This window comes from Diprion similis, chromosome 7 (genome assembly GCF_021155765.1).
Source record: "Diprion similis isolate iyDipSimi1 chromosome 7, iyDipSimi1.1, whole genome shotgun sequence".
In the NCBI taxonomy this organism is placed as follows: Eukaryota; Metazoa; Arthropoda; class Insecta; order Hymenoptera; family Diprionidae; genus Diprion; species Diprion similis.
In genome coordinates this window covers 8,942,475-8,960,398 of record NC_060111.1, presented here as the reverse complement: position 1 = coordinate 8,960,398, position 17,924 = coordinate 8,942,475, and the positions used below count along the sequence as shown (strand labels likewise).

Sequence of the window (17,924 nt, the reverse complement as noted above, 5' to 3'; positions counted from 1 at the left end):
CTAAGATAAGGAAAGCTGCTCCGATTGAGACCAAAATACATTAATCAATTCTCGAAATATCTTTTTGACAATTAATTGCAGTTTCCATATTATATGTTTATATTATCACAACACCGTATATTGTAAATCCTGCAACTGGCTCGAAATATCATGGTAGCCAAGAATTGTACTTTATGAACAGTTTTTCAATAATGGATATTTACAATTTTTAAGCTTCTTACTAGATCTAGCTAGTCATTGTGATTGAAAATATATTTCACGCACTGCATTTCCATGCTGTTTATTTTCGGTATACTATTCAAAACATTCTCAACTTTTCGTATCGCAATATTACAGGCAAACGTGCTCGGTCTGCACGTTCAATTCAATAAACATATTCATCAAATCACAGCTTCATCCAAGCGAAAGGATCAATGCATTGCTAAACATACTCTGTTTACGCTAAAAATCAAACGACAGCCTGACAATAATGTACATACATTCCAGTCGAAGACAATTGTTCCGGCATACTAGCTACGAACCAACACATTTGTCAAATATGAAAAAAAGCGTAGGTACGTGTTTTCATTTCCAATATCAACTAGAAAATGCATCCTAACATCCATTTGAAATGTAAAATGCAAAATGATATTGAAATTTCAAATATCACACACTCCTGATAGTGATTTTCTAACACCCATCACTGCGGCGTATTATGGTACCCATTCCAGCGGTATTCTGCTGCCGAGGGTTGCGGAAGAATAAGTTTTATAATATCGAACGACGACGGGGGATGATACGTTGTCGTAAGTAACGGGTATCAGTGAGCGGCAGGTAAGGACAGAGGTATTGACTGGCGTGCCAGAATCCATTCTCAAGGCTCAAGGTGAAAAAATGGGGCAACCATGCGTCGAAGGGCGGCAAAGGAGGGGGTGGCACTTGGAATTCCTTCCAATTCCTTCCACTGGATGGCGCTTATGTTCTGCTCCTGATCCCCGTCTCCTCCCTGACGTAATCCTCCCACCGACTGGTAATCCGCAGTCGCGCAGTCAGAATTCGTTCCAGTCCTGAACAGGATCGTCGCGTTGTAATATCGGTCCAGGCCTCTCTGTTCACGCAGGCCGCATTCAGTTGTACTTGACAGTTAATTTATTGTGTCCGACCATCGAACGATGAAATTTTCGTGGGTGGTTTTCATCGCGTTGCTATTCGCGGTGGCCGCCGAATGCAAACGGAAGAGGAAATTTGATGGCGACTTTGAATTCGCAGAGGAGGTAGGTGAAAGGATTTTATCAAAAGAGGATAACTAAAATTATCATAGTTTATGTCTTTTATTTACTGAATTATGTTTCCACGTACTTACAGTCTGGGGGTTGAGGCTACTAGAAATCAATATTATGACATCGTCTCGCGACGCATTTCCCATCTCGTTAGGGTTCCTTATCGCTTAAGAATCGATCATTCCGATTTCGACGTTGCTGATTTTTCGATTACTTAACAATTAGCGATTTTTCAACGCAGGTGACAAGTTGTCGGTTGTTTTTGCATATATCCATCGGTTAATAGAGGGTGTTGCGATGTAATGAATGCTACTACAGTGCATGGAATTCTGGTACCTCTGAAAGAGGTCAAATGTGATTTACGACAAATATTATTCGGATTAAATAACCCTACATTGTTTAAAATTTGTGCAAAAAGTCTAATCCTTACTTCCTCGCTTCAAGTTAAGAGTTTATGTATTTTCTACAAATACATATTTTTACAAATCATTATTTGTTAGTTTTTCTTACAATAAAATTCGAATTAACATTCTTATTTGAACAAATATAAGTAAATACCAATAATGTGTGACGCCTGTTACTGATTAATTCACATTTGAGGTTGTAGCTTCTCGTTATGTGGTTCAGTTCTGCATAAGACTGCTTCATGCACCACGTTATGTGAGCGAAGTCATGCAACGTTATCTTGTTACAAATCTAATATTTTTGTTCCCCCTCCGAAGGTTTTCACCGCATAACACTAAGCCAGCAATGGTTGCTGATTATAAGTTGCTATTGCTTCTGTTTGTGCTGTATATGTGTGCAGGGCTCTCCGCTTCCTCACTTTTCTCATTTCTACTCCCTACAGTACAAAACTTACTTTTCATCGACCTTTTTTTCCTCGAGAAAGCTCCTTTTTCTCATATTGTTCAACGATGTTCTCATTTTTATTTTTGGGGTATATTTTGCGTTTTGCTTCAACCTCAACATTGATGATGTTCAAATCGAGTGCTAAATGACGATGAACCAAGCCCTAATTTCTTAAAAATTGTACCTGCTAGCAAATTCTTACAATTTCGCCTCATAATGTGCTGTGCTCTAGTTAAATATAGAATATTCTTGTTCGTATGACTATTGTATTATTCATTCATTGTGTACATGATAACAAACTGGATAAATAATGATTCTTGTCTGGAAAACCTGGAATTACGTTATCAGAAATAGCTGGACACCCGGTATGCAAAGAAAGATGAATCTTACGTGCGGTCGGTCCCATGTTTCTCTCATATTAGCACAGCTTTAATCATTTATTCGAGATTTTATTTAACAGTTATGTACAAATTTCTCTACCTATATGAGGTGTTTCATTTCACTTTTTCGATGCATATTTATACGCTTAGTTATAGCCCTAAATATTGCCTAGTTCAAGACATATTGGAATTCCAAATTGTGCATAATCGTCTTGTTTTACAATTTCAAAGCAATATATTTCAGATTCTAATCATTTCGAAGTAATGAATTAGTCACGCAAGAATCTCATTTTTTTACGTTGTTGGTATGAGTTGTATTGAAATACCACTAGATCTTGAAATTTCCGAAAGTACCTCGGTTTTATCGATTTCCACTAGAAGAGCCTGATATTTTTGAACCGAATTTTTGCTGAACATTTTCCTACGTGTAACGATAATTTTCTGCAATTTTGAGAAAAACTTTATTCCTTGATAGTTCTTTAATTATTGAAGAATTATACAAAAATAATTCTGTTTTTTTTTTTTACGTTTTTGTTTTTTTCTCTAAGGTTTTTCAAATCAGCGATGGAACTAATATCCATTTTACTATATATAAGGCTGAAATAGCAACGTTAACGTAACGAAACATCAGGAAAAAATCATTATTGTGCAATTTTAGAATGACTTTCAAGCCGTCGATTTTTCAAAATAAGAAATAAACTTCAGACATTCATTAAACGTGCCAAGTAATGATTTTTTCTAAATATTCATCGTTACAGTAACGTTACTAACTTCATCCTCATATTTTTTGCCGAAGTTATAAGCTTGATTTGCATCATTGTTTACGAGGTTGAAGTCAATAACATTAACGTAACGAGACGTTTCCGGAAAAATCAGCTATTAAGTTTAGAAAATATGAGCATGTTTTGTTTTATTACGGTTTACGAAATTCGAGACAATCCAAAATCTGCGAAATAACGATTTTTTCGAAACGTACATAGTTTCATCAACTTTACCATCAACGTTATTACCAACTTCAAGTTCATCAATTATTGATGCCATTTCACATTCAATTTCTGTAAATAGTACTGAACTTATATAAAATGCGAAAAAAATTTATAACGGGAATAAGTCACTTCAACGAAAAATTAGACCATTGAAATTTGAGTGCCTACTGTTGAATGTAAAAAATAAGAAAGACTGTAGCAAAGTTTACGGGAAGAATATTATTATGGTTATTCGAAAGAGATTTTACTATTTCTTTTTTTTACAATTAGTAGAAATACATGATTGCCCAAATTTAATCTGTCAAAAAATGGTAAATATTTCAGAAAAGTTAAAACACAAGTACATTGTTGTAATATTAAAAGGAATTTATTTAGATGATGAGGGTTGTTTGGTTCGCCGGAAGGGGGGAAGAGAGAAGGAAGTTCAAAATCTCCACAAAAAAAAAATTTCTTCATGGTGACGTAATGCATGCGCCAAGCATGAAACATGCCTAGTCCATAATTTTTTATACTCAAAAATTGATTGTTTTACATATGTGTATCGGCGACCACATATTTATAAAGATTTTTTTTAATCAAGCGCTTCTGAGTAATACATTTCTCTTTTTTTTTCGAAATTCATAACTAAACTTCTTCGTCTCTTCTGTCTATGCATTAAACTTTTAACGAAGTTGCAATATTTCATAAAATTGTTACGAAAAAGATTACTGCTGTTCACTTACTGAAGTTTATAATGATTTACTAATTATTTGCTAATTTGACAATCCAGGCTGAAAGCATGACGAAGAGTATAAAGATTTTTATTAAAAAATAATAAGTGTTTCAAGATTAAAGTCTGTGATGTTAATGTAACAATGCATTTATAAAAACATGCGCAATTTTACATCTTCGTGATTGTACGAAATTGAGTAACTCGAGATACATGGCAGTAATAAAATACTCATATTTTGCAAATTCAACTCCTCCAAAGTTATTCTACAGTTGCGAAATAGTGATTTTTCTTTGAACGTTTTGTTATGTCGACGTTACTAGCTTCAACTTCGTCAGTTTTTCTATTCTTATAATCTCAGATAACGTGTAAAGTACTTACTAAACGATTCACATTCTTCTAGCTAATTAGCTGTCTAATAAACTCACTTTTTCTACTCATTTTCTTCAATTTTGAGACACTAAGAAAAAATTTTGAATGATTATTTGTATTAAAAAATAGATTATTCTCTGGGAGAACAGTCGAGATTTATAGTTAAAACCAACTGTCAAATTATAGTGTGTTAAACTATAAATTTGTTGATGAAATATAGTGATCCAAACCATGGAGTCATGGTAGCCAAAACTCCACCTGCTTTGTAAGTCAGACACTATACATATAGTTGCAGTTACCATACCGGAGAAAAAGTTTTTTCTATTACTATTACGCGTAATTTTGTTTTTCAAAGACATACGTGATTTCGCGTTTTTCTTTACGACTAAAATCCGGTGCGAAAGTAGCCCTTTTCCGAACGGCGAGCATTAATAGTGTACTATAGTATATAAATAAGCTAAACTGAAGGGTTTTTGGATATTCATCAATATTAAGGTCCAGAAATAAATTTTTCTATACTATAAATAAATCAAAAATATCTATGTATATGTATTGCATTAATTTCATAATTACAGACACATTTCAATTGATTGATCAATGTCATCTGATCCCGGACTTTCGGCAAGAAAGAAACGCTAAATCAAATTTTACCCTTCACGATCAGAATTTGAACCCGGCACGCTCGCATTACTAACTAGTCGAACACTCTAACCACTACTACTATTACTAACTGCTTACAATTGAGGTAATTTAGTCTCTTCATCGAAGCTCTTCAACTACCTAATTTTGGTCATTGATTATTGCCGTCAATACGAGCTATTGAAGCGTGACGTTGAACGTTAATGTTAGAGCATAATTATAAGAATTCACAAATTAGGAAATATGAATAGCTGTGCTATATTTCTGGCGAATGCTACAATAAAGGTATAAATAGTTATTGCAATTGCATTTATGGTGTCTCATACTACACGTATCTCGATTGCAAAGATTTGAGCAATCACATGAAATGAACACACACAAAGAAAACGAATATTGCGAAGGATCACCGTATCATTGATAAAGTGACGTAGTCAAAATGTTCATATTTGCGAACGGTGGACGCGAATAAGTTATTCCAACCATAAACTTTATTACAGGTCACCATTAAAACGATGTGCAGTCAATGATACCGTATAGTCGAATTGAACATTTAGGATGATAGTCAATATTTTAACTATTTATGTATAGTTAGTTGCACAATTATTATAGCATTCTTAACCGTTTCACGTTGGCTAACAGAGTTTGGTCGATTCGACATTGATTTTTAGTCAACCACACCAAAATTACACTGAAGTTTATCATGACATTGATTTACTGAACTTTAAACTTTTAAATTTGTTTTCATTTACTCTTTCCAATTTGCTAGTAAAATTAGAGTCCTGAAATTGTTATATTAATTTATCCGCATACAATCCATTTCCGCCTATGTAGGATTAATTTTATTGTTGGTCCTGTTATTTTCAATATATTTTTTACTTTCTTACTTTGAAAAGACTCATTATTATGCCGCTGTAATTGCTTGTCCTCTGATTCTTGGTGTTACATATTGATTGATTGTCAGTATAACTCGGGTTCCTAAGCTTCGGCTATTTTTCGTTCACAGAGAATTCCTGGAAGCCTGGGGCTACCCAAGTAGCAGACAGTTCAACTTTTATTTCACTTATTTCAGGCAAAACATAAAGTCGTCCAACCCGAATCACGTATAAAATATATATTCAAAATCAATACTTGACCGTGAAGACTATCGTACGCTCTATATACCTATAAATAGGCTGTGGATGGACTTGTTTTTATAGAATAACACTCAAAAGGAACCTAGGAATTATGGTCCTATATGTATAACAAGATTTTAACGATCCTTCTTTTTATTATTTAACTTATTATTATCTTTTACGATTTTGGCCTTTACAAGTATACCATATTTATTTGTGGCTCTGGCTGTGTTTCGATATCAAAGTCTTGAAGACATTCGAGGATCGACGGTCAACACAACGCCAACTTCATTGTAGCAGGTTCAAGTGAAGAGTCACCATTCTTTCAATCTCGCGATAATTCTGAGTCAATTTTTGTTGATTAATCTGAAATGATAATGGGCATTCCGACAAGTATGCTTTTGGGTACCTGGTATATCGACTAAAAGCATGATTTCAAAATTCTACGCGCAATCGGCGTAACGATTTGCTGTGGCATACTGTTGTGGCAACAAAATTGGTTACTCGTACACAGAGTTCATCGCGCTAGATGTATACTCGGGTGTGTATTTGAAAAGGTCAATTTTCATTCGCCCTCACCTGAGATACTTATAGATAGTAAAAAAACGAATGCATTAGGGATTCGGCATAATATAGTGCGTATCCACAGCTTATCTCAAATTCACTAATGTGCTTTAAGCGACGATGTATTGATTAATATAAAAACGTAAATTTACTGAAGATATCTCTTATATCAAATTTTCAAAGATCGCTTCCAGAATTTGAAGATTTACATTTAAATAACACCGGAAAGACTTGACTCTTAGATACGTGTGGACTTGACCCTCGGACCATATTTTTAATCAAATTTTGTACAAAAGTGTAATTTGATGTTTTATTGTCAAGTTCATATCGTAGCCACTAAAGGTACGTGTTTGAACATGAATTTCTAATTAAAATTCATTTGGAGCCGAGGCTTGTAACTTATGGACCGTTTGAGTTACGGCTTTTGCTGGAAGTGCCTCCAGCTTCAGTACTTCAAAGTTCGTATTATTGAATGCACTTGAGTGGCAATATGGTTTTAAAAAAATGACGCCGTACCCAAGTTATAATAGGAAAACGTAGAATTTGGAGAATAACCTTTTGAAATGTGATTAAAAGGTATCCTTCCGCGAGGTTTTCTTCACGTTATTCACTTCCAACAAGTTTTTCATCTGGGAGCGGAGAAAAAATTTGATTTTAAACGGAACATCCTTGTACTGAATCATAACGTCGCACAGAAATTTAATTCTACGCATTCCTACTCCTCTTTGCTTGCGAGGGAGCCGATATTCCTTGCGTTTTCTATTTCCTGTAAATTTTCTTCCGCGCATTTTATCCTCGGAGAAACAAAGAATGCTCCGTTGGTTGTCACGTGTATCTACCTTAACCCGTTCACTTTAAAATGAAAATATTTACTTACAATGCCTTTATTTAAGTAAAGAAATACTTTTTGGACGATTTTGAGATGTTTTGGACATGTTTCTGAAATTTAGGATTTTTTCAAAATTTGCATTTATCTCGCATTGTGAGAATAATTCGACAAAAATAAACAGCGGCAATCTATTCGTCAGGATATTTAACCCCTATTTTATATACCTTACAATTATTTAATATGCAGTATATCTCGAGAAAAACATAAAAAACGAAAATCAAGGTTATACACAGTATTGGGATTGTCACTTTGCAATACGACCTCTGGTGGAAAAAATCAAACTAATGCAATGAAGCTGATATTTGACCGTTGGCCATGTTTTTTCTCGTGTGGATAACAGTACAGGAATAATTATTGATTACAATTCATTAATTTACGTTACACGAGTAATTTGAAACCCGAAGAATTACGATTTGCCTCTATTAAAATTAAAAACTTAGGTTATGTGGTGATAAAATGGCGCCGACAACCAGGCACTGACGTCACGAGGACATTCTCCAATAGTGTACAAACTAACAAACAAGCAAATCGGTTAAAATCAGTGCTGGGCGCCTTTGTTCTTACGATCCTGAGGCTGTTACCTGCTGCCGCGTCGCAAACGCGAGCGCATCGAATCTGTTTCAAAAGCATAGAAAAAGAAGAACCAAGAAGAATCGGGGAGAATAAAAGAGCAGAGCAACAACGTGTGAGAGAAGACAAATAAGACGAATAGAAGACGCAGAAAAGGAGGAGGCGACGGCGCGGCGGCGATAAGGTGAAGAACAAGAGGACGAATAAGAATGAGAAGGGTTGTAGCTGCGAGGCATACGACTCGGTGTGCTATCGATCCGGTCTCACCGCGACATTCGACTATCTCACTCGCTCCCCCGTTCTTTCGCCTTTGTGCATCGAGATTTAAAACGCAAACGTGAACTCTATCCGGTATTCATACTCACAGATGTAATTAAATGTTATACTTATGTAAATACATGCAGAATCGTGCCTCGATATAATTACCCGTTAATTTTTTATGACTAATTGCGCTAGTTATACCCTGCATTGTGAGGGGGATGCTATAGATAGTCCGTTTATATCAACCACCGAAATTATTATTTCTTTTTATATACCTTTGGTATTCGATCATTTGTAGGGAATATATTCGCACTAACAAGCGAAATTCACTGCAATTGAGAATGATTTACTTTTTGTGTATCGTAATGTGTATTAGCTATGTGACTTATTTTTACTATTATCGAAGCTTGTAACCATACAAAACGTTAAACAGCGATGTTGTCATGAAATTCTGAAAATGGTCATCTAAAAACATTTTTGCTTTATAAAACAAAAATAATGTTGAAGTAAAAGAATCGACAACTTGTTATAATCGGGATTGTAGATTGTTCGGAAATCATAATAATCTTCAGTTTTTGTACTATCCGACAGAGAGGTTAATGCGTGAATCCATCCGTCGCGTCGGTAAAACAGTCCGTGATAAGACACTTCTAATCATGGTTTCGGAGTGATTCAAGATGGCCAATCATCACAACTTGCATATTATCTTCATATTTTGACGTTGACGTTGCATAAAATAAATATTTTTCCATATACGTGTTTGTAATTCCACACAGAACAACGGTGGTAAACGTTTCATCTCGTTAGTGACGCATGGGCTTCAATAGTAGCAGTCAAGTATATTGTCCGAAACGATTATTTAATTTATACTAAATATTAGAAATATTTGCAGGGTATTAAACTAACATTTTGATGCTGCTGATATTTTTGCAGAGGTATCCGCGTGGAGTGACTCTAGCCTAGAATTTAATTTTAGTACATTACAAGTTATTTTCAAGGAATTAAGTTTTTTCACTTGAAAATTTGAATACGATAAGGATATTCATTTTCCGATTTGTACTTTTTGGGTGCACCGCCAACCGTCGATTTTTTTAGGACTGCGCTTTGAATAGAATATTAATTATCGTCCCACTATTTTGAGCATTATTTCATGAGGAAAGTGCGCAGCTTATGCGCGTGCGTCAAGTCGTTCGAATTTTATTAGCCGATAGTTACCGCCTAATTGAGCAGTCTACGCAATATCAATCGTGACTGTCAGAAAATGTCCCTAGGAGCGCACAACTACGGTGGATTCCTAGGGACATTTTCTGACTGTCCCGATTGGCCAATAAAATTCGAACGACTTGACACACGCGCATGAGGTGCGCACCTTCTTCATGGACACACGGTATATATCGAGTTATATGGTAGATTACAGACAACTCTTGGTATACGAGAACGAAAATTGACTCACTTTTTCATGTTTGATTTATCCGAAAAGCTGTATTCTTAATACCTAATTGACGATTACAGGATTTAAAACAGATAAAGAATTATGATGACCTGAAAATATACATTATTTTCTCATGTTTTTGGAGTAATGTGAAATGGAAAACTACACGCAGCCGATAGAGCAAGATAATTCCTAAGTGTTTCCGCAAAGTAGCGAACTCGATGAGTTCAAATGAAAGCATTATCTCGTGCGCATTCCAGTCTCATTTCACTTTGCATTTAAAATCGTCCTCACACACGCGTGCGATGTTTACCTGCCTGTCTCTACCTCAAATCTCGTTGCTTGCCCGTGTCGCGCCTGTATTTTCTCGCCTACGAAAACCTCAGTTGACTTTCTGATCTCTAACGATACGGTTCGTATCGTTTGTGCAAATAAAGCATAGCTTTTTTCGTTGATCATCGAATATCTTTAATTACACCGGCACACAAAAAAAGTGGTCTATACATTCATCTATCTACATGTATTTTGATGCGCTGAATCCTAATCTGATGTCCGTTTGGCCTGTACACCCTCAAAATTTTAAGTCATTTGCGAAAGACTATTAAAAATTGCGAAAAATTGCAGTTATCAAGATGAAGAAAATTTTAATTAACTGGATCAAGTATGTTTTCAACGTATTTTGATACACTGAATTCAAATCCAAAGTCCGTTTGCCCCTACGGCCTTAAAATTTTGAGTAAATTGCGAAAAACTGCAAAAAATTACAATTGTGCAATTGAAAAAAATCGCTGCAAAATTTAAAAAATTTGGTTTGCTTGATGAATCTTAAATTGCACTTCTCACATTCACAACTTGACTACTTTCGTAAAAATCTTAGAGACTATAGTAAAGAATAAGGAGGACGATTCCATGAGGACAGAAGTAAAATGGAAAGTCGGTATTAAGCTAAGTGGGATGTCAACATGGTGGCAATTTTTTCCTGGACGGTAAAAAGAGAAATAACGAGAGAAAATAGAAAACGAAAGAGAAACTCGCTGCGTAGGTCATTCGGAGAAAAAAAGAGTTCGATACAAGCGAAAAACAGTTTGAAATTAATACTATTTTCCCTATTTTCTGCTATTTCATTTATATTTTTTACGATTTTTGTTAAATTTACTGAATTTAGATTCAGCACATCAAAATATATAAGAAACATACTTAATCCAGTTCAATAAAATTTATTTCATTTGCATAACTGCAATTTTTCGCGATTTTTAGCAATTTTCAACGGTTTTTACGACAGTTGACTAAAAATTTTGAAGTCATAGGGACGAACGGACTTTGGATCTGAATTCAGTGTAGGTATTAAAATACATGACAAAACATACTTGATCGAGTTTTATAACATTTTTTTTTCATTTTTATAACTGCAATTTTTCGCAATTTTTAGTGATTTTTCGCAATTTACTTAAAATTTTGAGGGCTTACGGGCCAAACGGACATCGGATTTGGATTCAGCGTATCAAATACATATAGATAGATAGATGGGTCTGGTCTAATGTACAGACCACTTATTTTTGTGTGCCGTTGTTATCATCCCGTTTCATTCACTCCTGTTCTTTATCACTAATTCGCAGATGCCACGTCAATGATCCAGTTTCCATCGTTAAATCTCCAATCACCAATTAGTGAACAGTTTTTAATTTTATGTTGTACTTCCAATAACGACAGTAAAATTTACACTCGCATGGGTTATAAAACTGATTTTAGGCATGCGGTAGATATCTTTACAAATTAGCAGTTATTTTCAAATTTTCACTTACAAAATTGTAAAATTACAAATCTCTGTGGGTAAATATTTTTCGGTAACCTCGGTGGGTAATAGAGCGGTGTACTATTCATTTGGTAAATTTAACCTCGAAATTTTTTACGTCGTGCTATATTACTCGTGACGCTCCTGTAACATAAATAGTACATTCATCTAAAATAACCTGTGTCGCATTACTTGTTACACCCTCATCATATTGCTGTTACAATTTGTCCTCACTTTGATAATGAATGTGATATATCATATGTTGCCATGTTGGTATTAAGTTTGCCTCCAGTTAGGTCGGTAACATCAGTCGGTACCGTGTCAGGAATTCAAACAGGTATACTATCTACATGAACCTGGCACCCGACATGTTTAAAAATCAATTTTCAAAATTTGTATCGATTCTCTATCGTTTGTAGTTGTTTTTAGTAAAGAGTTTTTCGTTTGTAGTAAAAAACCGAAAACGATACAGCATTTCCAAAAATAAGGCTTATCCCGCTTTAAAATTTTCAAAAATCCTAAAAAACTGTAGGTGCAGAATCGTTTGTAGTTGATTGTAGTGAACGAATTTTCGTTTATAGTCGAACCGAAAAAAAATTACAGCCGTTTACTGATTTTTGGAAAATTCAACTCTTCCGTTTTTTAAGGTGCATTTGACCTGAGGGTGGGTGTTGATGTGGAATCTTTTGTAGTTGATTGTAGTGCAAGAACTTTCGTTTGTAGTAGAGCAATAAAGAAGTTACAGCCGTATTTCAATTCTCGACAAATCAAAATTTGGTAACTTTCGAGGTACAATTTACTCTCTTTTTTCATCCCCAAAAATGGTCGTACTTTTTTCCCGAACTACGACAAACGAAACTTCTTTCTCTACAATCAACTACCAAAGATTCTGCGTTCATAGGCACGTTAATATCCGATCCACATAAAAAATTAGCAAATTATTATTCTTGGAAAATTGAAAAATCGCTGTAACTTTTTTCCGAGACGAAAAAAACGAAAATTCTTTTACTAAAATCAATTACAAACGATTCTGCACGTGCAGCTTTTGACTATTTTCAAAAATATTGAAACAGGGTGAGCTCCATTTTTGAAAACGTTGTATCTTTTTTTGTTTTTTACTAAAAACAAAAATTTCTTCACTACAAACAACTACAAACGATTTAGAATCGATTGAAATTTTGAAAATTTATTTTCGAACATGTCGGACGCCAGGTTCACTTAGGTCAGGGTTATTGGCTTGCGGGCACTGCGTGAGCGATAAAAATACTTTTGCAATACGATTCGTTGAACATTACGATTACATGAGGAAATCTGTCCCACTTGATAATCGATTGTCGTACGTTCTCCTGACTAATTATTATTCTAGATATCCGCGCCTGTGAAAAAAACGTGACCTTTGATTTGAATAAAATTGAGCTCCTGTAACTTTTTCCGTATGATCGGAATAATAAACTGAAATATGTTAAGTGATTAATGAAGTTTAGAAAAAAGCTCAGTACCGATAAAATCCGGTAAAATAAGTTTCCAATTTTTAGCGATAATTAATATATTTTACTTAATACTTGTTTTATACGGAATGAGTCTTTTGTCAAACAAAAGTTGGGGATGAAATTGGACGCTGAAATCAAATTAGTATAGCGAAGTCTGAAATAAATTCCTTTATATCACTGATACACAACAACAAATATGGTTTACAGAATTGGAAAAAAGGTTAATAAAAACAAGTAACAAATAGGGGTGAAACCGAAAATTCACAAGATAAACAAAAGGTAGTTATTAGCGATAATCACGTATTCAAGGAAATAATCTAGAAGAAATAATTTGTGAAGTAAAAGAAATTTAACGAATTCGTAGAAAAGTTTTAGATTTCTTTGTAAAAAGATGACATCTGACGAATCATATGTTTTCCTAGTACAAAAAAATGTCGCAAGACGAACAGATTATTTTATATTGATAAACAGGGTTCAATCCATGAAACTTTTGTGGAAAATAGTATCTTGTCTTCAAAATAGTAAAATTATGTAAATGAGTTCCAGAGGAAGTAAAAATTTAACAAAGTCTTTCTGTCTGATTTGATGCAGAATCCTTATTCTGCGGAACGACATTTCAAACTGAATAAAAAAATACTATGAAATATGACCCCGCGATAAATTCGACGGCATGATTAAATAAAAAAACAGAGTTTTTCATGGGAATTTAAAAAAAAAAGTGTCCAACCTTTCGAAGTCGTGAAGTTTGAGCTTTAAATGAAAAAATCATACCACAATTGATGATAATCACGGTTTTTGTTTATTTTTCTTAAAGTATAGTCAAGAGCAAAAATTTTCAAAATCAACACACTTAGTAAATTTTTCAAGAAGTTATGAATTTTCGAATAAAAATTTGAAAAAATTAATATCTCAAGAACACATGAACGAAAAAAATCAAAATAAATTATGAAAACTCCTCTCATTAATTGTAACCCCCCGTAAAAATTCGGATGGAATCAAAAGTTCGAATTATTATTCTCGTACGTTTCGACGAAGAATGCCCCATAAATAAAATGGACATTGTATTTCTAAAAAGAAGAACAAAGAATGTTGAACAAAATCTTTTCTTTGTTGCAAACAACTTGGGGATGGTTTGGTCAATTGCGCTAAAATTGAATCGTCTATAAGTAGAACGACGGAAAGGAAATGGACTTATTGTTAGCTGAATTAGTCCATCCATTTCCGAGTTAGCGTTCGAATAAAAAAATTTCATGGTTTAGCTAACAATTCATGAATGGCTCGCTCCAGTTATACCGCGCGGAAATACTCACATTCAGACTAGGACGGCCCTTAAAATGGGATTGGGTGAGTTTTAACCAAGCCACCGCTCAAGTCTGCTCTCCATGAATATGTTAGATATAAGTTTAAATTACGCGCCAAACAGGCGCCATATACCTAGAAGACTGCGTTTAGTCAAATAGTAATGTACGAACCCCAGAAGGACTCTCGAGTCCTTTATGGTTAGAAGATGTAAAGGAGACGGATCCAAGAACATCCATAATAAAACGTTCTGTGTGAAACTACAGGCCAGTTCAGTTTATTTACAGTAAGAAACCTACGTCCATATACTACAAAATGATTGAAAATTCGTGCAACAATGCAAAAGTCTTTGTATCTTTATTAGGTACAAATGGTGTTTTTGATCATCATTCAGGAATTGCACTATAATGATGTTTCCTCTGACGTTTCGTGACGTTAACGGTACTAACTTCATCCTTGTCAGAAGAATCACCTTACATTCTGGTTAGACTGTGTTTGTATCAATAAAAAATGTCATTTTTTCAGGTTTTCCTCGTTTCCCAGGGTTGTCTTGGTAACCTGTTAGTTAATCATTCATCTAATGCTTCTTGCAGTCACTAAGCGCGTTTGCTATATGTGTTAACTTATGCAGGGTGTTCCAAAAGTTTCGGACTCGCTGAGTGACTTGAAAACATTGAGTCGTAGAAAAAATGCTATTTAATGTACCAAGTTTGTAAAATTTTCCCTTGGCTATCGAGTCGTAATCATGGATTTGACCTCGACAATGATATTCCAAGTCATTTTGAGGTTAGGTCCATTTTGTCAAATGGGATCACATATTTTTGATACCGTAAATGAAAAGAGCGGAAAATTCTACGATCGGCTATGACATTGGGTACTGAAAATTTTGACCTATGAACACGATTGGACTAGTAGGAAGAGCGTGGCCTCTCTTAATTCGATGCGTTGCTAATGCTCAACACACTGTAAGGGATAGTGCAGAAACCAACGAGAGGGGTAGAGCCAACTACTTTTTATACCGTTAACAGGAATGAGGTATTAGATCTATACTCTGTTCCACGAGAGACCAACACAGCATCGCGCAGGTTCGGGTGGAGTGGGGGTTGGGTGGGGATAGCAGAGCTTACTACCCAGTAGCGTACCTATAATATCGTACATTTGTGCCCTGCACCGAAAGTCCACGTCCTGTAAAAGGACTAATAATAGGTGAAACAATATGAACATCGCGGTCTCATTACATCTCTCGAATAAAGGGTACTCCCTATGGGATACCCTGTATACTAGATACATATGCGCAGAGTTGCAAAATCAGTGTTTGTGATTGGTATATTACATTTAGGCAAAAACGTCTAAATAAAAACCATTGATGGTCTACGAGATTGCAAAAATGAGGCTCAAATTGTTGTTTGAGTAGTTATTTTAATATAAGTCTGTCAAATCTATTTTATCATTGAAACTTTAATAATTACTATAGATTTTCTCCGTTTCGCTCATAATCTGTACTTTTCAGACGACCGTATAATGTATGCTTTGTTATAGAGATTCGGAAAGCTTAAAGATCTATCGATGAATTTAAAAGATATTAGACGGTTTTTGAGAACTTCAACTATTAACGAAAAGAGAAATTTTTCCTTGCTACATGAATGGGATATAAAATTTTAAAGAGTGACCTGTTAGACTTGAGCTAGCAAGCTCATCTTTTGGGAAGATCTTTCTTCTATCGAACACTAACATTGAAGGGGGTAAGAGGGAAATAAAGACCTTTTTTGAAGGTCATTATTTATTCACGAATTAACTGGTTTAACCAGCTAACGGTTTAACCGATTAAATGGTTATTTAAACCATTTTAAAATAAACCTGAGAGATATCCAATATCGTAATTCAGTTTTATGTACAAGGGGGCCATTTTGAATTGCGTAAGGACGATTTTACCCATTTTTAATCCCCTCCCCCATCACCATGTAAGAACACATAAGATTTCTTGGACTCCCCCTCCCACTTCTTACGTAAGATCTTACCTATAGTTTCATTTATAAGCTTCAAAGTGTGCTAATATGAACACATTTACGATTTGAAAAACTTGTTATGAAATAAAATTTTTTACAATAACAATATATAAATGGAGTTGTATATTAAAAATGAAAAAATTCATCTCACAGTTTGTCGAACGTCTAAATAGAAATTTTTCGTAGTTTTTGAAACTGTCCTTTAATTCTCTGTGCGATTTTTGTTTCCTGAGACATTGCTGTACGGATATTTTGTTTCAATGGAAAATTTCTATCATGCACATTCCGACTTGTAAAATCTTACGCAAGAATGACTTATACCCCCCTCCCCCAAGATAAGGTCATGTATTGATTTTTCACGCCCCCCCCCCCCCCCCTTGGGACCCTTACGTAATTAATGAATGACCCCAAGGAACATACTGAGAAAATTCGTGTGGAATGTACCATTCAATTATCCTCTTAATATTTTATAACATTTATGTTTTAAAGAGGGTTTTCATTACTGGAAAATAAGTGACTTCTTATACTTAAACAAGAATTACTATTTTAAAATCACTCAACTTTCCTTTACTAAATGAATATATTTTTTTATTGAAGTCAAATAAATTAATAGATCTCTCAAAGTATGTTTAATTCTCTTTCAAATACCATTGAGAAAAATTTTTATCCATTAATTTTGCAAATATATTATATTTTAAAGAAAACATCATATTTTGATCATGAATTTATTTGTATTCAGTAAACCCGCGAAGAATAAACCTTCTAATAAATATGCATTCTCGAATTAATTATTATTGATATAAGTAAATATTACTTCGTCTTCAATAAATGGAAATAATTTACTTGACGAGGGTCTGGAGCGAAATTAATGTTTTGAGTGGACATTTAGATTTTTTATTGCAGAAGCAGCCGGTAACGAGCGAGCTTTTGAAATATATAATTTACTTTGATCTCACAGTTTAGCATTTGACAAAAGGACGGATTTGGAATAAAGAAATTGCTTTCTATTTTTGTGACTGATACTTCAACATAAATATCGTGTCACAGAAGTGGACTATTGCCGATGAATTATTGTTCTAAGATAATTTACTTCCATTTCATCCTTTTTAGATGCTAAACTATAACAATGGGCAAAGAATCTCGTTTTTCAACCATAACATTGTTGTTATTTAACTCGACTTTATTGACAATGCCTTTCTGATCAATATAACATTGTTTGAATACATGAAATACCTACTTCAGACATCAAAAATTTCTTATTGAAAAAGTTCTAAATTTATAACATCCATAAACATTTTATTCTATTGTATTATTA

General features: G+C 34.4%; 1 protein-coding gene across 1 annotated transcript in view; it reads left to right on the top strand.

The window, feature by feature from the left end:
• Window positions 1–1,050: 1,050 nt before the first annotated feature.
• The window catches only part of LOC124407924 (proteoglycan Cow), a 78,294-nt gene continuing 61,420 nt past the window's right edge, over window positions 1,051–17,924 (top strand). The window contains exon 1 of the mRNA XM_046884537.1: window positions 1,051–1,253. Within this exon, the coding sequence (XP_046740493.1) occupies window positions 1,152–1,253 (102 nt within the window). The 5' untranslated portion in view covers window positions 1,051–1,151. The remainder of the gene's footprint in view (window positions 1,254–17,924) is intronic.